Here is a 25,331-nt window from a genome sequence, read left to right on the forward strand (position 1 = left end):
GTATTTTTTCCCAATTTTTGGGAAAAAGCCCACTGCCTGTGATATAGCCTGTATATGGATTTCCCAGTTGGAGGATGACTGTGGTTATTGAAAGCACAGTGCAGCCAGAAAAAATTATGCGCAAGGCTGGGTATTAATCAGCGACTACTACCCCCAGCAGACACGCAGTAAACTGAAGACGGTCACAGGCAGGCCAAATATAGTATTTTTTTCCAATTTTTGGGAAAAAGCCCACTGCCTATATAGACAGTATATCTCTTTCCCTGTACCACTGTCCCAGCCTCAGCAGTACTGCCCCTATACTCTGTAAAATGACTGCAGACTGAGGACGCTATGGTCTGCACGCCCGATATACAAAAAAAAGAAAATTGTGCAAAACTGCTAAAAGCAGCCTCAACAGTACTGCACACGGTCAGATGTTGCCCTAAGATGGACCGTTGGGCTTCTTGAAGACTAAAATAACACCTAACACTCTCCCTATAGCAGCTACAGCAAGACAGCACTTTTCCTGATCTCTCTTAGCTTGTGTCTGTGGCGAGCCGCGGGCGGGGCAGATTTAAATACTCAGGTGTCATCTGATCTCCCCAGCCACTCACTGCAGGGGGGTGGGATAGGGCTGGAATGTCACAGGAGGAAGTTGTAATGCCTTCCCTGTGTTTCTATTGGCCAGAAAAGCGCGCAAATTTCTCAGGGAAGGAAATGTAATGGAGTCGAGCACCGCGTGGTGCTCGTCTCGAGTAACAAGCATCTCGAACACCCTAATACTCGAACGAGCATCAAGCTTGGACGAGTACACTCGCTCATCTCTATTCATTACCTGAAATGCAAGAGGGCATAATTATTGGAGATCTCACAGGTTTGATGTCATATGTCTGCAGGAGACTTAAATGGTTGCAGAGACCTTGGATCGGTTAAGAGTACCACTCTACCTTCATTTATAATAATAATCTTTATTTATATAGCGCCAAACATATTCCGCAGTGCTTACAAAAATGGGGATACAGAAAGAGAAAAGTAGAAAAATACAAAAACCACGGTTACATGTAGTAATCAGTTGATGGAAACAATAGGGGTGAGGGTCCTGTTCCAACGAGCTTACATACTACAGATAATGGGGTGATACAGAAGGTAAAGGGGCTGGAGATGTGCACGGTATGGCGAGGTGGAGAGTGTTTGGGGTGCTATACACATAGACAATGGTCAGGCTAGTGGCTAGCAGGAATTGCAGTTGGTAGGACAGGGAGCATGTTATCAGGCAGAGTACAGAGGGGTTTGGTTTAGGAGATGTGGTATACCTCCCTAAAGAGGTGCGTTTTTAGAGTTTTGCGAATCAGTGATTGCAGTTTTGGGTAGCACATTCTAGAGGACTGGTGCTGCTCTGGAGAAGTCCTGGAATTAGAGGTTCAAATTAAAGTGGCACTCAGTCTGATTTCGTTAGCAGAGCGGAGGGCCCAGGCTTGGTGATGGATTGAGATGAGGGAGGCAATGTAGTGTGGCGCGGTGCTATGGAGAGCTTTATGGATGAAGGTAGTGAGTTTAAATTGAATGCTGTATTTGACGGGCAGCCAGTACAGTGACTGGCACAGGGCAGAGGCGTCCGAGTAGGGGCTAGACAGGCAGATGAGCCTGGCTGCCGCATTCAGGATGGATTGGAAGGGGAAGAGTCTGGAGCAGGAGAAGCCGATCAGCAGTGAGTTGCAATAATCGAGGCGAGAGTGGATGAGGGCAACAGTGAGTGGTTTTAGCGTGTCCATGGTGAGGAAGGGGCGGATTCTTGTGATGTTATTGAGGTGCAGCTGACATGTTCGGGCCACAGATTGGTAGGGGGGTATAGGAGAGATCAGAATCGAATATGAACCTGAGGCAGCAGGCATGCTGTCTGAGAGTTATAGTGGTGCTACACACTGAGAGGAAGACGTCAGGATGAGGTCGGTTAGTAGAGTGCGGGAACACCAGTATTTATAATACTAGAGGGGTCCTGATCCTCGTTGGCAAATCAGTAACTTTTGAACTCATAGTTATCAACTGATAAAGCTGTCCATTATATTTTGATTCACACTGAGTTTTGGGTCACCATTAGTTTTGGGATATATGTGTGCCTCCCTCATTCCACTGCAGTATGCTGCAATCTGTTAGATTTATGCTATCCTGTCAGGGAGTAGCGGTTGTGTGGATGGGAGACTTCAACAGTATATGAGATAAAGTATTTAATCATATGTCAACTGCTTTCTCAGTGCCGTTCCCCTCCCGCCCACTACACTTGAGGCCTTTGCGGAAGATTTGGGTCTGGAGGATGAATGAAGACTTTTTCACCCTACTAAAAGAGGTTACTCATGTTTCTCTACCTCCCACGATTCCATGAGCTGCACAGACCTTATCTTGCGGCAGCATAATATTGCTTTTCATGGCATCTGCCTTACACTTATCACATTTTATTTCCCTACTAACAATTACAGGTGCCTGGGGTATACACCGTCCTTGCTCCTTTTGTAAACTTAACCCCTCCTGGTTTGCACAATCCGTTCCCCATGCAGTAAAATAGCAAATGGTGATTTACTCGCCACTTCTGCTATGCCCCCGGGCCGGCGCTCGGTCACCCACTGTGGTTTCTACAGCTGCGGTCCTGCCCGTCACAGGGGCTGGAGCCAATAACAGAACTCAGCAATTGATCACAAACAAACTGAAATTACTTATGTGGCATAAATGGGAGCACCCTCTTATATTTAGGGGTGTGGTTGAGTTCAGAATTAGCCAATCACATTGAAACTCATGTTGAATAGTAGTCAGTACTCTGCTGCCATGTAAAGTGAATCTGATTTGCCCCATATTAAGGTCAGCTGTTCTAGTAGGATTTTCTTGACAAGCCATGGCCCGTAAAGAGCTTACAGCACATCAAAGGGATCTGATTGCTGGAAGGTATCAGTCAGGAGAAGGGGACCAAAACATTTCCAAGACATCGCATATAACATGGAACACAGTGAAGGCGTCATCAAGAAGTGGATTTAATTAGGCCCAACAGTGATATTACCACAAACTGGGCGTCCCCTAAAAATTGATGAAAAGACCAAAAGAAAAGAGGCCTACAGCACCAGTAAAGGATCTGCATGAGTTTCTGGTTGTGTAGTGCATGTGACTGCCATCTCCCGTATTCTTCATATGTCTGGGCTGTGTGGTAGAGAGGCAAGAAGGAAGCCTTTTCTAACAAAACAAATACCATCAAAGCCTGGCTATGTTTTGCCAAAACTTACATCTAGTCTGCCAAAAGTATGTGGAAGATTATGTTTTGGAATTATGGCCAAAGACTTCAACCTTGGTCACATCATACCATAAGCTATGTTCAGAGCAAAGCCAACACTGCGCATCACCAAAAGAGCACCATACCCGCAATGAAGATGGTGGGGGCAGCATTATGCTTTGGAGTAGTTTCTCTGTCTACTGGAACCGTAGCTTTAATCAAGGTGGGGGAAATTATGAAAATTTCCAAATATCAGCCCATTTTGGCACAAAACCTTCAGGCCTCTGCTAAAAAAAAGGTGAAGATAAACAGAAATTTCACCTTCCAGCATGATAATGACCCAAAAGCATGCCTCCAAATGAACAAAAGAATGGCTTCACCAGAAGATACATTTTTTATAATGGCCCAAGCAAAAGCCCACACCTGAATCCCATTGAAGATTTGTGGGTTGACTTGAAGAGGGCGCTACACATGAGATGCCCTCATAATCTGACAGATTCAGAGCGCTTTTGCAAGGAAGAGTGAGCAAAGATTGCCAAGTCAAGATGTGCCATGCTGATAGACCCCTACACAAAAAGACTGAATGCCGTCATAGGGTACATGAACAAAATATTAGTTTTAGGAAGTGCATTTTTATGAAACCACATTATTTTAGTTTGATTTTCAATGGAATTGTACAGATAATGCGTCAAATTGAAGGTGCAAATAAATCGGAAATGATTCATCTTTGTCAGATTTTTTAACATTACAAAAACATGGCATTTTAACAGGGGTGTATAGACTTTTTATATCCACTGTATAATCGAAACTAGAGATGAGCGAGCATGCTCGGATAAAGCAGTCTTGAGTAACTGCTTACTGGTCCGAGCAGGCTCGGGAGGCGGCGGTGGGTAGCGGAGGGGGAGATAGATCTGATAACTGCTTTATCCGAGCGTGCTCGCTCATCTCTAATCGAAACCCTTTACCATGTACAGAATCTCTATGGAATGAAATCCATGGAAGGAAAAATAAGGAAATACTTTTAGAAGTTTGGTATAAGGCGCCAATTTTAAACGCACAAAAACTTTACTGGTGTGGCAAACAGATGAGGCAGCAGAACACAATGAGGTAGTCATTATGGGCAACTTCAAAAAGAGAACATGTTTCTCCCAATAATTAAAAGGTAATTCCTACTTCCTGACTGTTAGAGAACCCAACTAGAATCAGGGCTCTTTTGGACTTTATATTTACCAACAATCCGGACAGAACAACAAAGCTACAGCTCCGGGTACACCTAGGAAACCGTCACCATTCTGTGTGAATGGAGTGGAGCTTTTATGTCAAGCACAGCCGCTATGAAAAGTATGGCACCAAGCCTGGTATGCAGTGAAGTGCTCACCCAAGTGCCACAGCCACTTCAAAAAGCGAATCTGCAGGGGTACCTAGAGGGGAATCCCCACCATTTTGATAGATATTTTAGTCCCACTTTAAGGGGGCATCCCAGACAAGTTCTGCTCATCTACTACGGTAGCTTATGTTAGTCTAATCATTTTTGTAATATACTTGCATAAAAAAAAAATATATTGTTGCTTTCCCACTGTAAATCACATTTGAAGTGGCTGCCACTAGGGGTCTCCCTTCCAGCTTCTCTGCAATGCACCCTCTGTTAGGTACAGAGCATCATTCATAACAAGGACACAGGGACTTATCCATAGCAGCAGAAGGAGAGGCTATCTTCACAGGTAGCTCCCCTGCACTTGCAGGCTGCAGCATGACAGATCTGCAGACACTGTGATAATAATCTCCACAAACTCTATATTTCCTACTGTTATAGCATGTGGGTGTACTAACCTTTTGGCCAGAATGTCTTTAAATGCCTGAATTGTCCTGGGAAACAGATAGGTGCGTATTCAGATACTGCCTCCCTACTGATTGGACCACAGGCTGTGCAATGCAGCATAGGAAATGAGGGCAAAGAAGTGCAGCTCACTACTGCAGTTGCAGATCTAAATGTCTTATTACTCAAAAGTCATTTTTGTAATACTTTCTTTATTGAAAGCATTTTCAAACATTTAACTAACTGAAGAGGTAACCCCTTAACGTCATAGGATGTAAAGTTACGTCATGTGGATGGCGCGAGATCTATGTAGATTGCGGCATGTAAAGGGTTCAAAGAGGGAAGGCGCTCCCTCGATGACTACATTGTGGAGATCCAATGACATCACGTAGGGCCGACAGGTTGCCATGGCAACAGCACACTAGATACAGGTGTCCTGGCTTGTCATTGCCTGTGATCGCTATTACAATAGAATCATAGATTAAATCATAGAATGGTAGAGTTGGAAAAAACCTCCAGGGTCATCTGGTCCAACCCCCTGCTCAGTGCAGGATCACTAAATCATCCCAATAAAATCATAGAATAGTAGAGTTGGAAGCCCTGCAATTCCTTATAATAGCGATCATAGCTGCTATGGTAGAGGTCCCTTATAGCGACATAATGAGTGTAAAAAAAAAAAAGTTTTAAAAACCCATTTTTTGCTAATTTTCCCCTATTTGTATGAAAAAAGTTAAAAATTTAACCCCACATATTTGGCATCATCATGTCTGTAATGATCTGTACTATAATTTGAGCACACTTTTTATCCTGCACAGCAAAAAACGTAATAAAAATGAAAAGCAAAATGCTTGTTTGTTTTACCTCCCAAAAAGCACAATAAAATTGAATAAAAAAGCCATATGTACCCCAAAATGGTACCAATAAAACCTTCAGCTCGTGATGCAAAAAGCAAGACCTCACAGAGCTCCGTCCATAGAAAAATAAAAAAGTTAATGGCCAAAATAGGCCATGTCCTTAAGGGGTTAAAGGGAACCCGTCACCTCTGAACAGCACCTTAAACTAAGTTATAGTCACAGGCAACCTGTGGGAAACATGTTTATACTCACCCGCTCCCCCATCCCATGGGGTCTGCCAGTGAGGGCAGTGCATGGTCTGACAATCTGCCTCTTTTCAGACCACCGTCCGATCATTTACGCCAAGTCTGTAGAATCATTGTACATTGTGCCATGTGCCGGCGTGGGGGGGTGGCAGGAACTGTATTTAGGGTAGATGGCGACATATCTCAATATCTCTGCTAGGAGTGGTGAGGGTGCGGCGACAGCGGGACGAAAAAAGCATAAAATACATTTATATCTATGAAAAGCTTATTGCCTTCTATAAGTGCGTGTTCATGCGGGGCGGATTTACTGTGGAATGTCTGTAGCAGATCCGCAGCTGGAAGGCTGCATCTAAACCCGCAACTATGTCACTTTTCACAGGAGTTTTGTGCAGATTTTTTGGCACATCTTGGGTGCCAACGTGTGACCTTTTTGGTCTCTAAAGGGTCATTTACACAAGACGATTATTGCTCAAAATCCGTTCAAACGAATTAAATTGAACGCTAATCGTCCCGTGTAGATACAATAAAATCATTTACTATTCTTTTACTTCTTATCCAGCATAAAAAACATCGCTGGATCACGACTTTCTCACTAAGTGTAAATGCTTACCGCTCAGTACTTCACATAGAATGATACGTGCACTTTATATCAGATTGTAAGCTGTTAGGATTAGGACATGTACTGTATATTAGATTGTGAGCTATTAGGGCCAGGGAGTGTAAGGTATATTAGGTTAGACTCTTAAGAGAAAAAACAGCAGTAGAATGTATGATAAGCTCTGTGACATCATTTAACTTGTGATGTTATGACACCATCATTGGCGCAGAATGTGAAAGTTCTAAACCGGAACCATCTGGTGTCACTTCAGCATAACAGCCTGACGAGGACGGGTCCTGGTAAGTAGCTCCTCACTTAGTGCTGAGGCCTTGTTCACACATCGTGTAGCTGGGGGCGAGGGGGGAAGTTCAGAACGGCACCATTTTATCTCACAAAAATCTCAGCACAGACACCTGTATGACGTGTTACTGGCTGTGATTATCAGAACTAAACTTTAAAAACATATTTTAAAGAAATGATCTTCGACCTGATTTTATGGAGAATGTGCGCATCTGGGTACCGCGAAGTTTTCCTATCCAAAGAGAATAAAATGCGCCATGTGTGAACCCGGACTCACATGGGTTTCTTATAAAGCAATAGTATAAAGAGGCAAAGGGTGGAGAGAGGTCGCCTGTAGCCGGGGGCCTGGGGGCCGGGGGAGGTCGCCTGTAGCCGGGGGCCTGGGGAGGTCGCCTGTAGCCGGGGGACTGGGGGCCGGGGGAGGACGCCTGTAGCCGGGGGACTGGGGGCCGGGGGAGGACGCCTGTAGCCGGGGGACTGGGGGCCGGGGGAGGTCGCCTGTAGCCGGGGGCCCGGGGGAGGTCGCCTGTAGCCGGGGGGCCGGGGGAGGTCGCCTGTAGCCGGGGGGCCGGGGGAGGTCGCCTGTAGCCGGGGGGCCGGGGGAGGTCGCCTGTAGCCGGGGGGCCGGGGGAGGTCGCCTGTAGCCGGGGGGCCGGGGGAGGTCGCCTGTAGCCGGGGGGCCGGGGGAGGTCGCCTGTAGCCGGGGGGCAGGAAGGCCGGGGGAGGACGCCTGTAGCCGGGGGCCGGGGGAGGACGCCTGTAGCCGGGGGCCGGGGGAGGACGCCTGTAGCCGGGGGCCGGGGGAGGACGCCTGTAGCCGGGGGCCGGGGGGGCCGGGGGAGGTCGCCTGTAGCCGGGGGCCCGGGGGAGGTCGCCTGTAGCCGGGGGCCCGGGGGAGGTCGCCTGTAGCCGGGGGGCCGGGGGAGGTCGCCTGTAGCCGGGGGCCGGGGGAGGTCGCCTGTAGCCGGGGGGCCGGGGGAGGTCGCCTGTAGCCGGGGGGCCGGGGGAGGTCGCCTGTAGCCGGGGGGCCGGGGGAGGTCGCCTGTAGCCGGGGGGCCGGGGGAGGTCGCCTGTAGCCGGGGGGCCGGGGGAGGTCGCCTGTAGCCGGGGGGCCGGGGGAGGTCGCTTGTAGCCGGGGGGCCGGGGGAGGTCGCCTGTAGCCGGGGGCCCGAAGGCCGGGGGAGGTCGCCTGTAGCCGGGGGCCCGAAGGCCGGGGGAGGTCGCCTGTAGCCGGGGGCCCGAAGGCCGGGGGAGGTCGCCTGTAGCCGGGGGCCCGAAGGCCGGGGGAGGTCGCCTGTAGCCGGGGGCCCGAAAGCCGGGGGAGGTCGCCTGTAGCCGGGGGCCCGAAGGCCGGGGGAGGTCGCCTGTAGCCGGGGGCCCGAAGGCCGGGGGAGGTGGCCTGTAGCCGGGGGCCCGAAGGCCGGGGGCGGTCGCTGTAGCCGGGGGCCCGGGGGCGGTCGCCTGTAGCCGGGGGCCCGGGGGAGGTCGCCTGTAGCCGGGGGCCCGGGGGAGGTCGCCTGTAGCCGGGGGGCCCAGGGGGGTCCCCTGAAACCGGGGCCTAAAGGGCCCAGGGGGGTCCCCTAAAGCGGGAGGGCCCAGAGGGGTCCCCTGAAGCGGGAGCCTAAAGGGCCGAGGGGGGTCCCCTGAAGCCGGGGCCTAAAGGGCCGAGGTGGGTCCCCTGAAGCCGGGGCCTAAAGGGCCGAGGGGGGTCCCCTGAAGCCGGGGCCTAAAGGGCCGAGGGGGGGTCCCCTGAAGCCGGGGCCTAAAGGGCCGAGGGGGGGTCCCCTGAAGCCGGGGCCTAAAGGGCCGAGGGGGGGGTCCCCTGAAGCCGGGGCCTAAAGGGCCGAGGGGGGTCCCCTGAAGCCGGGGCCTAAAGGGCCGAGGGGGTTCCCCTGAAGCCGGGGCCTAAATGGCCGAGGGGGGTCCCCTGAAGCCGGGGCCTAAAGGGCCGAGGGGGGTCCCCTGAAGCCGGGGCCTAAAGGGCCGAGGGGGGTCCCCTGAAGCCGGGGGCCTAAAGGGCCGAGGGGGGTCCCCTGAAGCCGGGGCCTAAAGGGTCGAGAGGGGGTCCCCTGAAGCCGGGGCCTAAAGGGTCGAGGGGGGTCCCCTGAAACCGGGGCCTAAAGGGCCGAGGGGGGTCCCCTAAAGCGGGAGGGCTCAGAGGGGTCCCCTGAAGCGGGAGCCTAAAGGGCCGAGGGGGGTCCCCTGAAGCCGGGGCCTAAAGGGCCGAGGGGGGTCCCCTGAAGCCGGGGCCTAAAGGGCCGAGGGGGGTCCCCTGAAGCCGGGGCCTAAAGGGCCGAGGGGGGTCCCCTGAAGCCGGGGCCTGAAGGGCCGAGGGGGGTCCCCTGAAGCCGGGGCCTAAAGGGCCGAGGGGGGTCCCCTGAATCCGGGGCCTAAAGGGCCGAAGGGGTTCCCCTGAAGCCGGGGCCTAAAGGGCCGAGGGGGGTCCCCTGAAGCCGGGGCCTAAAGGGCCGAGGGGGGTCCCCTGAAGCCGGGGCCTAAAGGGCCGAGGGGGGGTCCCCTGAAGCCGGGGCCTAAAGGGCCGAGGGGGGTCCCCTGAAGCCGGGGCCTAAAGGGCCGAGGGGGGGTCCCCTGAAGCCGGGGCCTAAAGGGCCGAGGGGGGTCCCCTGAAGCCGGGGCCTAAAGGGCCGAGGGGGGTCCCCTGAAGCCGGGGCCTAAAGGGCCGAGGGGGGGTCCCCTGAAGCCGGGGCCTAAAGGGCCGAGGGGGGTCCCCTGAAGCCGGGGCCCAAAGGGCCGAGGGGGGGTCCCCTGAAGCCGGGGCCTAAAGGGCCGAGGGGGGTCCCCTGAAGCCGGGGCCTAAAGGGCCAAGGGGGGTCCCCTGAAGCCGGGGCCTAAAGGGCCGAGGGGGGTCCCCTGAAGCCGGGGCCTAAAGGACCGAGGGGGGTCCCCTGAATTTGGGGCCTAAAGGGCCGAGGGAGTTCCCCTGAAGCCGGGGCCTAAAGGGCCGAGGGGGGTCCCCTGAAGCGGGAGGGCCCAGAGGGGTCCCCTGAAGCGGGAGCCTAAAGGGCCGAGGGGGGTCCCCTGAAGCCGGGGCCTAAAGGGCCGAGGGGGGGCCCCTGAAGCCGGGGCCTAAAGGGCCGAGGGGGGGCCCCTGAAGCCGGGGCCTAAAGGGCCGAGGGGGGGCCCCTGAAGCCGGGGACTAAAGGGCCGAGGGGGGGTCCCCTGAAGCCGGGGCCTAAAGGGCCGAGGGGGGTCCCCTGAAGCGGGAGGGCCCAGAGGGGTCCCCTGAAGCGGGAGCCTAAAGGGCCGAGGGGGGTCCCCTGAAGCCGGGGCCTAAAGGGCCGAGGGGGGTCCCCTGAAGCCGGGGCCTAATGGGCCGAGGGGGGTCCCCTGAAGCCGGGGCCTAAAGGGCCGAGGGGGGGGTCCCCTGAAGCCGGGGCCTAAAGGGCCGAGGGGGGGTCCCCTGAAGCCGGGGCCTAAAGGGCCGAGGGGGGTCCCCTGAAGCGGGAGGGCCCAGAGGGGTCCCCTGAAGCGGGAGCCTTAAGGGCCGAGGGGGGTCCCCTGAAGCCGGGGCCTAAAGGGCCGAGGGGGGTCCCCTGAAGCCGGGGCCTAAAGGGCCGAGGGGGGTCCCCTGAAGCCGGGGCCTAAAGGGCCGAGGGGGGTCCCCTGAAGCGGGAGGGCCCAGAGGGGTCCCCTGAAGCGGGAGCCTAAAGGGCCGAGGGGGGTCCCCTGAAGCCGGGGCCTAAAGGGCCGAGGGGGGTCCCCTGAAGCCGGGGCCTAATGGGCCGAGGGGGGTCCCCTGAAGCCGGGGCCTAAAGGGCCGAGGGGGGTCCCCTGAAGCCGGGGCCTAAAGGGCCGAGGGGGGGTCCCCTGAAGCCGGGGCCTAAAGGGCCGAGGGGGGGTCCCCTGAAGCCGGGGCCTAAAGGGCCGAGGGGGGGTCCCCTGAAGCCGGGGCCTAAAGGGCCGAGGGGGGTCCCCTGAAGGCGGGGCCTAAAGTGCCGAGGGGGTTCCCCTGAAGCCGGGGGCCTAAAGGGCCGAGGGGGTTCCCCTGAAGCCGGGGGCCTAAAGGGCCGAGGGGGTTCCCCTGAAGCCGGGGGCCTAAAGGGCCGAGGGGGTTCCCCTGAAGCCGGGGGCCTAAAGGGCCGAGGGGGTTCCCCTGAAGCCGGGGGCCTAAAGGGCCGAGGGGGTTCCCCTGAAGCCGGGGGCCTAAAGGGCCGAGGGGGTTCCCCTGAAGCCGGGGGCCTAAAGGGCCGAGGGGGTTCCCCTGAAGCCGGGGGCCTAAAGGGCCGAGGGGGTTCCCCTGAAGCCGGGGGCCTAAAGGGCCGAGGGGGTTCCCCTGAAGCCGGGGGCCTAAAGGGCCGAGGGGGGTCCCCTGAAGCCGGGGGCCTAAAGGGCCGAGGGGGGTCCCCTGAAGCCGGGGGCCTAAAGGGCCGAGGGGGGTCCCCTGAAGCCGGGGGCCTAAAGGGCCGAGGGGGGTCCCCTGAAGCCGGGGGCCTAAAGGGCCGAGGGGGTTCCCCTGAAGCCGGGGGCCTAAAGGGCCGAGGGGGTTCCCCTGAAGCCGGGGGCCTAAAGGGCCGAGGGGGTTCCCCTGAAGCCGGGGGCCTAAAGGGCCGAGGGGGGGTCCCCTGAAGCCGGGGCCTAAAGGGCCGAGGGGGGTCCCCTGAAGGCGGGGCCTAAAGGGCCGAGGGGGTTCCCCTGAAGCCGGGGGCCTAAAGGGCCGAGGGGGTTCCCCTGAAGCCGGGGGCCTAAAGGGCCGAGGGGGTTCCCCTGAAGCCGGGGGCCTAAAGGGCCGAGGGGGTTCCCCTGAAGCCGGGGGCCTAAAGGGCCGAGGGGGTTCCCCTGAAGCCGGGGGCCTAAAGGGCCGAGGGGGGTCCCCTGAAGCCGGGGGCCTAAAGGGCCGAGGGGGGTCCCCTGAAGCCGGGGGCCTAAAGGGCCGAGGGGGGTCCCCTGAAGCCGGGGGCCTAAAGGGCCGAGGGGGGTCCCCTGAAGCCGGGGGCCTAAAGGGCCGAGGGGGGTCCCCTGAAGCCGGGGGCCTAAAGGGCCGAGGGGGGTCCCCTGAAGCCGGGGGCCTAAAGGGCCGAGGGGGGTCCCCTGAAGCCGGGGGCCTAAAGGGCCGAGGGGGGTCCCCTGAAGCCGGGGGCCTAAAGGGCCGAGGGGGGTCCCCTGAAGCCGGGGGCCTAAAGGGCCGAGGGGGGTCCCCTGAAGCCGGGGGCCTAAAGGGCCGAGGGGGGTCCCCTGAAGCCGGGGGCCTAAAGGGCCGAGGGGGGTCCCCTGAAGCCGGGGGCCTAAAGGGCCGAGGGGGGTCCCCTGAAGCCGGGGGCCTAAAGGGCCGAGGGGGGTCCCCTGAAGCCGGGGGCCTAAAGGGCCGAGGGGGGTCCCCTGAAGCCGGGGGCCTAAAGGGCCGAGGGGGGTCCCCTGAAGCCGGGGGCCTAAAGGGCCGAGGGGGGTCCCCTGAAGCCGGGGGCCTAAAGGGCCGAGGGGGGTCCCCTGAAGCCGGGGGCCTAAAGGGCCGAGGGGGGTCCCCTGAAGCCGGGGGCCTAAAGGGCCGAGGGGGGTCCCCTGAAGCCGGGGGCCTAAAGGGCCGAGGGGGGTCCCCTGAAGCCGGGGGCCTAAAGGGCCGAGGGGGGTCCCCTGAAGCCGGGGGCCTAAAGGGCCGAGGGGGGTCCCCTGAAGCCGGGGGCCTAAAGGGCCGAGGGGGTCCCCTGAAGCCGGGGGCCTAAAGGGCCGAGGGGGGTCCCCTGAAGCCGGGGGCCTACAGGGGGCCTAAAGGGCCGAGGGGGGTCCCCTGAAGCCGGGGGCCTAAAGGGTCGAGGGGGGTCCCCTGAAGCCGGGGGCCTAAAGGGCCGAGGGGGGTCCCCTGAAGCCGGGGGCCTAAAGGGCCGAGGGGGGTCCCCTGAAGCCGGGGGCCTAAAGGGTCGAGGGGGGTCCCCTGAAGCCGGGGGCCTAAAGGGCCGAGGGGGGTCCCCTGAAGCCGGGGGCCTAAAGGGCCGAGGGGGGTCCCCTGAAGCCGGGGGCCTAAAGGGCCGAGGGGGGTCCCCTGAAGCCGGGGGCCTAAAGGGTCGAGGGGGGTCCCCTGAAGCCAGGGGCCTAAAGGGTCGAGGGGGGTCCCCTGAAGCCGGGGGCCTAAAGGGTCGAGGGGGGTCCCCTGAAGCCGGGGGCCTAAAGGGTCGGACCCTGAAGCCGGGGGCCTAAAGGGTCGAGGGGGGTCCCCTGAAGCCGGGGGCCTAAAGGGTCGAGGGGGGTCCCCTGAAGCCGGGGGCCTAAAGGGTCGAGGGGGGTCCCCTGAAGCCGGGGCCTAAAGGGTCGAGGGGGGTCCCCTGAAGCCGGGGCCTAAAGGGTCGAGGGGGGTCCCCTGAAGCCGGGGGCCTAAAGGGTCGAGGGGGGTCCCCTGAAGCCGGGGCCTAAAGGGCCGAGGGGGGTTCCCTGAAGCCGGGGCCTGAGGGTCAAGCGAGGCTTCCTGAAGAAGAAGGCAATATGCAGCAGGACAGCTTAGATCCAGAGCAATAGCCGATCGCCACATTTGGGGTCAGGAAGGAATTTTTTCCCCCCTGAGGTAGAACTCTCCAGGGGGTTTTTCGCCTTCCTCTGGATCTTTGGGTCCGGCGACTCTCATGTCAGGACATTGGTGGACTGGTCAGAATGACTGCAGCAAGTTCTGTGGTCTCCAGCTGTCCTAACCCGAGAGTCACTGTGATCATAGTGTAATTTATTAAAAGGCCGGTAATATTTAATTACAATGTTGCTTATTACTCTTCAAATAAAACAGAATTCTAATCGTCTACTTGGTGGTATTTGTTTTTTGTCTGGATTTCTCCTTACACAGCAACCAATATTGCTGCAGCCCAATACTCCAGAAGTAGTCTTATCCTATATATAATATAGTGTATCATGTACCAAAGACATGGCGACAGCTGCTGCAGGGCAGGAATTATAGGGGCTCCATATAGAGATCTGAGAACCTATAACTCCACCTACAGTGATGTCATCATGTCAGCTCCTATCTCCAGGTACGCGTGTTATGGGGTTCAGTCTCTGATGGGGGCGCTAACATGGTCTGTGTCCTCACGTCTACACAACAGACTGCCTGAAAAAGGCTGAAGACTGCGACAAGAAGAGCAACTTAATTCAGAAGAAACGGGAAACAGGGTCTTGTATAAAAATAGGAGACAGACTTAAGAGTTGTCATTCGAAGGGGTGCAAAAACTAGTCATAGTGACCCAATAAAGCATGGAAGCATAGGCGTACATATAGGGGTTGCTGGGGTCGCGGTTGCGACCTGGCCCCTGAGCCCCCGGGGGCCCTCTTTCACACGGACTGACCGCAGTTACTTTCACTAACGTCTCTGTGGGGGCCGGCAGCTTCTCCTGCATGCCGGCGCTTCCTCCCGGACCTCCGCTCAGACTCCTCCCCTCAGCAGGAGAAGCTGCCGGCCCGCACGCATATGTTTCTTTTCAGCCCCACATCTGTAGCCTTGAGTACTTCCAGCAACCTCATTGGTTGTTGGGGACACACCTTCCTTTCAGATGTGCCCGAGGATACATTTACACAGAGCTGTGCACGAGAAGCAGGTGCTGACAGGAATACTGTTACACAGATCTGCGGTGTATTCACTGCTTCTCGTGCTTCCACAGCTCTGTGAATACACCGCAGATCTGTGTACTGTACTCCTGTCAGCACCCGCTTCTCGTGCACAGCTCTGTGTAAATGTATACTCGGGTACATCTGAAAGGAAGGTGTGTCCCCAACAACCAATGAGGTTGCTGGAATTGCTCAAGGCTACTGAAGTGGGGCTGAAACTGCGATCAGTGTGCGGGACCATGTGTGATGGGGTGGGGGAGAACGAGCAGCGCCTGTTCCGCCGTTCTCATTTACTGGTGCAGCGAACTGAACGACTGAAAATCCTGCTTAAAAAAAAAAAAACACATTTAGGGCTCAGTCAGATGGGCGTTTTTTGCTGCGCATGTTTTTTGCGTTTGCAATTCGCATCTATATACAACTAATGCTTTTCAATAGTAGCGGTCACATGTGGTCACATGATCTGTTTATGCGTGAATAAACGCATGTAAAAAAGCCAACCTGACTGAGCTCTTATCTTCATGTTTAAACTGATCGCCCAAGTGAATGAGCAAACTGTAAAAGTACACAAAAATGGGTATATTTTATGCTATTCTACAGAAAGAGGATAGTTGGAGTGATTTGCGTACGCCTCATGATAAATATGAGACATTTGGTTGTCTGTTTCTGGATTTTTTAAATCCCCATAAGTAATTAGTGTTCATATCACGAGGCGAGGTGCACAATACCGGATTTGTGTATATCTGCCATATAATATGTCTGTCTCATCCATTACAATGTAGTGTGTCTGCGACTATTGCACGGTGCAGTCTGTCTCTCTCCAGCTGTAGTAAGAGGAGGCCGGAGCAGCGGTTGAGCCTCATCCATATCACAATTCACACAGCTCTTTGGATGCGCCTCTCACCAGCTTGTTATGTTCCTGCAGGCCGTATCTAGCCGACTGAACGAGGAGTGGAAAGCGAACATATATACACCGAAACATAAACCGAAAGTACAAACAACAACAGCAGCTGTCAAAATACTTACTAAATGTACTAATACACAAGCAGATTGTAATAGGAATAAGTACGAAGTATTGGTTTGTATTTTGGCCAAAACACGTAAGCTCACAAGCCCACGTCAAGAGTTCTCGTCTTGGGAGTCCATACTCTAACAAGGCAACCCTGCCTACAAAGCAATGCGATCACCCCAATAAGGATGGCTCCACTCTGGAACCTAGGGAAACCTGGCTCGCCCTAGATGATAACCGGCAGGAACACCAGACAAGTACTTAACACACAACAAACGTCTGCAGACGTATAGACTAAGGGGAATTCAAACATAGGATATCATTCACATAATGCGCCACCTACAGACAGACAAGACAAAGCCCTAGCATTCACCTACCAATGGACAAAGGGGAATGAACTGGACATGGTTCGGGCATATGCCCACCAACGGACAGGCAGGACAAACAAACATGGAACAGGCATCCAACTACCAACGGACGGGTGGATGAGACAGGACAATGTTTAGACAAGGGACATCAGACAAAAAACGAACAGAAACGCATGCATGCAGAATAGAAACCAGACGGACAGAACAAGACAGAAACAACACCATGCATCCTAACACCCAGGATTATTTAGGATATGTAAAGGTATATATCATGACCAGCAACCTCTAGTGAGCTTGGCTGCTATTTACGTGCACAGACCCATGGTGATTGGCTGGCTGGAGCAATCCACACACAGCCAACCAAATCAACCACACCTACATAGTACTACAGGTCCCAGGAGCACAATGTGACACCGCTGTTATGCATCACCAGGACTTTACCAGAGTCTCTGAGATTCTTTCTGTAGTGGTTACATCTTCTACCAATCCTGTGTTACATTTTGTATTATACTCCAGAGCTGCACTCACTATTCTGCTGGTGGAGTCACTGTTTACATACATTACTTATCCTGTACTGATTCTGCGTTATATCCTCTATTATACTACAGAGCTGCACTCACTATTCTGCTGGTGGAGTCACCGTTTACATACATTACTTATCCTGTACTGATCCTGCGTTATATTCCGTATTATACTCCAGAGCTGCACTCACTTTACTGCTGGTGAAGTCACCGTTTACATACATTACTTCAGGCCAATTTAGACGGAACGAATGTCGGGCAAACAATGCCAGAAACATGTCCCCGCACATACTAGCTCCCATGCACCTGCACGGGAGCTATTATCGCTGGCTCACAGCGGGCGGCAGGAACAGATTTCTCTCCTTGCGCTCCCCCGCCCCTCTCCATTGCCTTAACATACCGGCCGTTCAGTACTGAACGACTGCTATTTACACTGAGCGATCAGCTCATCATCCATCGTTTATGCTGCATAAACGATCGCTGATCGCTCAGTGCAAATAGCAGCTGTTCAGTACTGAATGGCCGCTATGTTAAGGCAATGGAAAGGGGCGGGGGAGCGGGAGGAGAAATAAAAAACTCCTCCTGCCGTCCCGCTGTGAGTCAGCGATACTAGCTCCCGTGCAGCAGCACAAGAGCTAGTATGTGCAGTGTTGAGTGCCGGGCATCGTTTGCCAGACACTCGTCCCGTCTAAATGGAGATTTATCCTGTACTGGTCCTCTATTATACTCCAGAGCTGCACTCACTATTCTGTTGGTGGAGTCACTGTGTACATACATTACTTAGGGCTTATTCACATCAGCGTTTTGCATTCTGTTTTTGTATTACATGGATAGCAAAACAGATTTAAAACTGAAACGTTTTTTAACGGATCCGGTAGACAGATGTGCAAAAATAAAAAGAACAGTAAAGTAAAAGCATCATACAATAGAGCATTACACATAAAAAATAATATTCTGCTAACCTTTTTATTCCTTATCTTCTCATCATAAAGCTGACCTGAAGAATATTTCAAAGATGGCGCTGCCGGTGTAGTTCCCATGATGCACTGCTCTCTCTCCTCCTCAGCGTGCACACTCCCTATGACGCCGGTCACATGACTAGAAGAATCGTGTCATTATGGGAGACACGCTGTGATGGGGAGAGCGATATCAGGCTGTGAGTGACGGTCAGATATAGCTCTCTCAGTCCATGCGAGTCCCTTTACTGCTTTCAATGCAGCCGGCAGCCGCCTGGCCCCATTCAAAACCATGGGAGAGCAGTGCGATCTCCTGCTAGAGCTGTGACAGCTGTAGAAGGAGATTCCTTCATCTCCCTGGCATGTCCCCTCATCACTGGATACTGTGACAATGATGTGACAGTGCTGTCACAGTGTCCAGTAAAGAGGGCACATGCCAGGGAGATGAAGGAATCTCCTGCTACAGCAGTCAAAGCAGTAGCAGGAGATCGCAATCTCTATCATTACTTTCAATGGCAGAGGATCGCGAAGTAACACCTCACATGCCCCCACACAGTGCCCCCCACAAGTAAATTGCCAGCATCCCCCGCCCCTCCTCCCACAGGTGCAGTGATGGAACCCCCCACGCCTCCTCCCCACAAGTACAGTAACGACAACCCACACCCCTCCCCCCACAAGTACAGTGTCGACACCCTATGTCCCTCCCCCCACAAGTAGTGACGACACCCTATGCCCCTTGCCCCCACAAATACAGTGACAACACCCCCCCGCCCGTCCCCCCCACAAGTACAATGACGACACCCCCACCCATCCCCCCACAAGTACAGTGACGGCACCTCATGCCCCTCGCCCCACAGTGCACTGACAGCGCCCCTCCCCCCACACAGTACACTGACAGCGCCCCTCCCCCCAAAAGTATAGTGACAGCACACTCTGCCCTTTCCCCCCACAAGTACAGTGACGGCCCCCTCCGCCGCTCTACCCACAAGTACAGTGACGGCCCCCGCCCCTCCCCCCACAAGTACAGTGACGGCCCCCCACTCCTCTACCCACAATTACAGTGACGGCACCCCCCACAAGTACAGTGACGGCACCCCCAACAAGTACAGTGACAGCGACCCCACAAGTACAGTGAGAGCACCCCCCACCCCTCCCCCCACAATACACTGACAGCACCCTCCACCCCTCCCACCCACAAGTACAGTGACCCCTTCATATAGATAACACAGGACCGACCATTCACAATAGTTACAGCTCACCTCCTCCCCTCCCTGCACAAGCAGGATTACACAGAGGTGACACCTATATGTAGAGAACACATGAGCCACCATTTACAATATTCACAGCTTTACAATATTCACAGGATTACACCAGGTGTGATAAATTACTGTGACAGCCCCCCGCCCACCCCATATGCCAAATTACTGTGACAACACCCCCCCCTCTTTCCCCAGCAACAAGTCTATGTGACAGCACCCCCACTCCTCAGCGACAAGTCTATGTGACAGCACCCCACAGTTTCAAGTCTATGTGACAGCAGACTTAGTGCAGCAGACTTAGTCTTCATGAGTTGTGAACCTTTAACCCTTTGCAATCCAATTTTGGATTTAGGGTTTCCTAGGGGGCTCTTTCTGCCATTATACAATGGCGCCACCTGCTGGCTAGAGCCAGTACTGCGGTATGGGACATGCTGGAAAGGCCCCCCGACAACAGAGCGGCCAGTAATATATAGTAAGAATACCTTGTTGGACGTCTTATGACATCACAGCTGTACAGCCTTCAATCAGAATGTCTTTAGATGTCAGACAGAGGATTGGAAAGGGTTAAAAGGAAACCGATCAATGTTCAGCAAAAGTTGACTTTGATCATTCTTGCCTTCATTGAATGCCACAATACAATCTTGATCATTTTCAAGCTTTGTATTTTTAAAGAAATCTCTATTTGCAACAAGTTTATAAATATTATATACACCCAGCAGGGAAAATATGATGAAACATCATTCGCAAGGCACTTTTATAAAAACAGACACCCCATTAATGAACTAAAGTGGCAGAATGTAGAAGCCAGTATATAAGGAACAAGGATGGGTCCACGAGAGGAAGGGGGAGAGAAAACGGTGCTGAAATTTTTTACAAAATCTGTGACAAAGTACTCTGGATTTGTAGCAGATTACCCCCTCTGCAGGGCACACAAGGCACCATGGCCTAAAATCGGAATATTTCATGTTGTAAACCACAATCTCTAGCATTGTACTGTGCTTTATTGCAAATATCTGTTGCATCTGAATGTGGCCTTGCATCTTTGATCGTCTGATTGTACATAAACATTTGATCTCAAATGAAAATGGAATTATACCTTATACATCTGTATTTTACCTGCAGCTTCAGTATCCGGGGTTCCCCTCTTATCATCTGTAGGACACTTGTTCTCCGAGATGGAAGAAGTCTTACCATCATCTGCGTTAGGCTAGAAAACACATAAATCACAGTTACAAACACACAAGACAAACACAAGCAACACTGAGGTTCCTATTTGAACCCCTCAGACAGTGGAGCCGGTCAACTCATTTCTAACTAATAACCGACAAAGTCAATGGCAGGAATTCATTATTCTAAAACTGCTGTGATTAACTCACAAAATGTAACGTAAGCGACTTTGTTAACTTTTCACAGCTTCAGCTGGTTTCCAAAAAAGGAAGCGTGGCTTTTTAGAAGGTGGCATGGCCCACCCCCACTACCCCAGATTGACAGATTTAAGTATAATTTATATTTAAAATTAGTGTCAATTACAGCAGAAATCGACTTCAGCTTGTAGATGGTGTAGATTTCAGGAGCATGCCCAGTAGGAAGAGGCATGTGCCATTAGGGGCATCTTGCGCCTGCAAGAATGATTTTAAGACTGCCTTTTAAAACTTTGCCTTTATAAATTCCTCCATTTTTTTTCATAGGAACTGAACTCCCCAACTATTAGTAGAATGGAATGAGATGTAGTGATCCCAGTTTGATCCAGTATTTTACATCAGTATTTTGTGAGCCCAAACCAGAAGTGTTAATAAGCCCTTTGGCTTGTAAAAAAATGATAAACTCTACACATTGAATAATCTGGTGTTGGTCATAAGAAATAGCTGCAGGCCAAATGGTTGTTTAGGAGAGATGCATGTCAGCCAATCCAACCATATAAATACTTGGCATGTTTACTTTTAAAGGAATGTATAATCTACATGTTTTACTAATGAAAACCGGATACTGATGATTATTATTAATTTTCTGATTGTAGAACGTTTATTCTATTATTTGTATAGGATTATAAGGACAGCCATATTGCCTGAGCTTCTAGTCACATTCAGAGATATACGAGGGTGGATCAATAAGTAATTCCTTTGTGTTTGTAACTTTTTATCCATTTAATTGACTGTGAATGACCATGAATGATGCTATATGGGTGTCCTTACTCTACTAATGGATGCTTTCCTTTTCTAGCTGAGTGATAAGAACTATGGATCTGAGGCGAATGTAAAAAATTGTCATGGAATTTCTGGTGAAAGAGGGGTGTTTCCCTTAAGGAAATGCAGCTGTTGCGGAATATTCTGTCCTGTGTGACAGGCCCTTAATGGTAGCTTTAAGAGATTCTCTGACCCGTGTTAATCTTTCTCTGCTAATATCCACTTCTTTTAAATTCCAGAATTCTAAACATTTCACTTGTTATTTATATGACAAAAATTGTACATGTAAAGGGATATTCTCATCTCAGACTTTTATGGCATATCCACAGGATGTCATAAAATTCTGGTAGATGTGGGTCCCTCCTCTGGGATGTTCACCTATGTCAAGATAAGGCCTCCCCGGCCCAGCTTATGGTTGTTGGAAGTAGACTGTAGTACAGAAACAACTTAGTTGGCCATCTAAGGCGGTCTGCACACGGGCAGGTGGGACCCTGCATGCAGGATTCCTGGGGAGGAGTTTGACCCGGTGCCCGGCCGGTGACCCCAACGTACCTCTCCGCAGTCTTCTCCTCTGCTGCTGATGTGCCGGCCAACGTGCCGTCGCTATGGCGATGATGCGGCTGCCGCGAGCATTCTGCAATAATGATTGCAGGATGGACGGCTTCCATTGACTTCAATGTAATCCAGCCATGCGGAGACCGCACAAAATTTCAGCATGCCGCGATTTCTCCCCCGCGAGTGGAAAAATCGCAATAGATTTCCGCTCATGGGCAGGAAATCGCGTATTGCCATAGCATGCTATGGGCTGAATTTGCTGCAGAATCCGGAGGCGGAATCCTGCTCTGGATTTCGAAATGCAAATCTGTCCGTGTGCAGGAGGCCTTACGCTATTATTTATCCGTGTGCAGGAGGCCTTACGGTATTATTTATCCGTGTGCAGGAGGCCTTATGCTATTATTTATCCGTGTGCAGGAGGTCTTACGCTATTATTTATCCGTGTGCAGGAGGCCTTACACTATTATTTATCCGTGTGCAGGAGGCCTTACGCTATTATTTATCCGTGTGCAGGAGGCCTTACGCTATTATTTATCCGTGTGCAGGAGGCCTTACGCTATTATTTATCCGTGTGCAGGAGGCCTTACGCTATTATTTATCCGTGTGCAGGAGGCCTTACGCTATTATTTATCCGTGTGCAGGAGACCTTACGCTATTATTTATCCGTGTGCAGGAGGCCTTACGCTATTATTTATCCGTGTGCAGGAGACCTTACGCTATTGTTTATCCGTGTGCAAGAAGCCTTACGCTATTATTTATCCGTGTGCGGGAGGCCTTACGCTATTATTTATCCGTGTGCAGGAGGCCTTACGCTATTATTTATCCGTGTGCAGGAGGCCTTGCGCTATTATTTATCCGTGTGCAGGAGGCCTTGCGCTATTATTTATCCGTGTGCAGGAGGCCTTGCGCTATTATTTATCTGTGTGCAGGAGGCCTTACGCTATTATTTATCCGTGTGCAGGAGGCCTTACGCTATTATTTATCCGTGTGCAGGAGGCCTTACGCTATTATTTATCCGTGTGCAGGAGGCCTTACGCTATTATTTATCCGTGTGCGGGAGGCCTTACGCTATTATTTATCCGTGTGCGGGAGGCCTTACGCTATTATTTATCCGTGTGCGGGAGGCCTTACGCTATTATTTATCCATGTGCAGGAGGTCTTACGCTATTATTTATCCGTGTGCAGGAGGTCTTACGCTATTATTTATCCGTGTGCAGGAGGCCTTACGCTATTATTTATCCGTGTGCAGGAGGCCTTACGCTATTATTTATCCGTGTGCAGGAGGCCTTACGCTATTATTTATCCGTGTGCAGGAGGTCTTACGCTATTATTTATCCGTGTGCAGGAGGTCTTACGCTATTATTTATCCGTGTGCAGGAGGTCTTACGCTATTATTTATCCTGTGCAGGAGGTCTTACGCTATTATTTATTTTAAAGCACCAATAATTCTGGGAGCTGTATACATACATTATAAATGAAAAATAACAGGAACAATAAACAAACTGACACAGGGGGAGCGAGGACCTTGCCCACGAGGACTTGCAATCTTCCGGAACGTTCATAGAAATAATTAGTAGTTATGGAAACAGTATAGCACAGCGAGTTACAGAAACAGTGAAGCTACTTCCATAACTCTCCTTCAGTTCTTTGGGGATACGAGAACAGAATATGACAGCCCACTCGGCTGTTTTCCGACCACCCTGGCTATCATGTACAGAGGAGTATTGCCATCTCGCTCATGATTGGTTAAGATGAGAATACCCCTTTAATAGCAGTCTGTTTTCTCCATACCTGTAACAAAAGCTCCCTGAGCCGTTGCAGCTGGGATTCAAGTTGCTTGTTGTGATCCTCCAGTATCTGCATACGAGTCTCTAAACGATTTTTGTGATGCCGCAGTATCCGTGCTTCACTTAACAATTCTTCACTCTGTATGTCACCACTGCCGCTGCCCCCAGAATCAGGCGACACTTCCCCGTATAAAGCCGCCTCTCCTACTTCTGCATGCTGCCATTTTAATCGTTTTAATTCTCCCTGAAGAATTCTGTAAAGAATGTTGTTGAATGCTGTAATCATTGTTTGGTCAAATGGATGCGAATACTTAAGTATACCTAATTTACAATTGCTGTTTAGTTGCAATGCAATTATATAGTTAATAGTGCTGGAAAAAAGACACCAAAAGACATCAAGTCCGAGCGATAATCCTACATGCTGAGCCAGAGGAAAGCTAAATATTCTCAGTTGCCCAATATTTGTGGCTAAACAACTTCTTTCTAACTCCAAATACGGCAATCAGAATAAATCCCTGGATCGACCTCCCACCTTCAGAAAACTGGTGATTTTTTTACTTTCAAGAAAATAAAGCATCCAAGCCCTCTTCAACTTGTTTAACGAATGCAGACTAGAGATGAGCGAGCATACTCGTCCGAGCTTGATACTCGTTCGAGTATTAGCGTGTTCGAGATGCTCGTTACTCGTAACGAGTACCACGTGATGTTCGAGTTACTTTCAATTTCTTCCCTGAGAAATTTGCGCGCTTTTCTGGCCAATAGAAAGACAGGGAAGGCATTACAACTTCCCCCTGCAACGTTCAAGCGCCGCAGAACGTCAGAAGAAGTAAGTAATGACTTTTATTCTTTGCTCCACTGTATTGCCGGCGTATAAGGTGACAGTTGGGGGGTCGCCTTATACGCCGGTATATATTTTTATTGTAACACATTTCTGGATGAATTGCAGGGAAGGGGTTATATATTTAACCCCTTCCCGACAATTCACCCCGCGCACGCCGGCAGCCCATTGCTTTCAGTGGAACCTGCTGTATTGCTGGCTCCATTGAATTCAATGGGCAAACATCGTTCTTCTCTGCCACAGCTGTTACAGCTATGGCAGAGGAGAACGATCTTTACGCTGACAGTGCGGGGGGGGGGGCCCACTCTTGCCGCTATTGTGGCTTAATAGTGGGACCTGGGAACTTGAGATGCAGCCCAACATATAGCCCCTCGCCTGCCCTATCCGTTGCTGTGTCGTTCCCCTCACTTTCTTGAATTGCCCCGGTTTTCACAAATGAAAACTTTAGTGAGCATCGGCGATATACAAAAATGCTCGGGTCGCCCATTGACTTCAATGGGGTTCGTTACTCGAAACGAACCCTCGAGCATTGCGAAAATTTCGTCCCGAGTAACGAGCACCCGAGCATTTTGGTGCTCGCTCATCTCTAATGCAGACCTAAACTGAAAAAGAGCAGAGGGCTTCCTTGGGTCAACTTTGCTGTTGGCTACCAGTTCTACTGTAGGGATGGGCTGCATCTCCATGGGGAGAATAAGGTCACGCTTGGGGAGAAGATGGCTAGAAGTTTGGAGGAGTATTAAAACTAGAGACTGGTAGGAGGGTAACCAGAGTGATAGAGGGGAAGACCATGTAGACAGTGAGCTGGGGCTAGGTAATGAAACTGAGAGATCACAGTGGTATGTTGAATCTATATATTGTATATAAAGCCCTTCACAGATATAGATTAAAAAATGATAAACTTTATTAATGAATTATTAAAAACATGGACCAACATAAAGACACTAACAGACGCAAAACGACAGGACAAAAGTGAAATGTCAACCCTTGGGGACGGAGATTCAAGTGCTCCAGCTTAGTGGAACTAAGCGGGGACGAAGGAGTTAACTGCGGGACATTTAAAAAGTGGTTCTGGCCAGAAGTGCCTTTTAAATGCCCTGTTGTAAGCAGCGGGGAATCTGTCCCGTGCGCAGGAGTTTCCGTTAACTTCTGCTCCTATATGAGTCAATGGAAACTCCTGCAAAACACGCAGCTATGTCCTATCTTTTTTAGGTGTGAGCTGTTTTGCGCTTCAAATTCCGCGCATATGAACGCTTCTATAGGAACCCATTGGTTCA

At 52.3% G+C, this 25,331-nt stretch overlaps 1 protein-coding gene and 1 pseudogene across 1 annotated transcript in view; one reads left to right on the plus strand and one right to left on the minus strand.

Annotated features, from left to right (window-relative positions):
- LOC136580440 (dystrophin-related protein 2-like) overlaps positions 1–25,331 on the minus strand; it is a 121,482-nt gene that overhangs the window by 11,244 nt on the left and 84,907 nt on the right. Inside the window, exons 22-23 of the mRNA XM_066581017.1 lie at positions 23,224–23,473; positions 19,811–19,901 (exon numbers count right to left, since the gene is read on the minus strand). Coding sequence (XP_066437114.1) covers positions 19,811–19,901; positions 23,224–23,473 — 341 coding nt within the window. The remainder of the gene's footprint in view (positions 1–19,810; positions 19,902–23,223; positions 23,474–25,331) is intronic.
- On the plus strand, positions 3,387–12,518 carry LOC136579895 (collagen alpha-1(I) chain-like; annotated as a pseudogene).

Source organism: Eleutherodactylus coqui, chromosome 10, assembly GCF_035609145.1.
Source record: "Eleutherodactylus coqui strain aEleCoq1 chromosome 10, aEleCoq1.hap1, whole genome shotgun sequence".
NCBI lineage: Eukaryota > Metazoa > Chordata > Amphibia > Anura > Eleutherodactylidae > Eleutherodactylus > Eleutherodactylus coqui.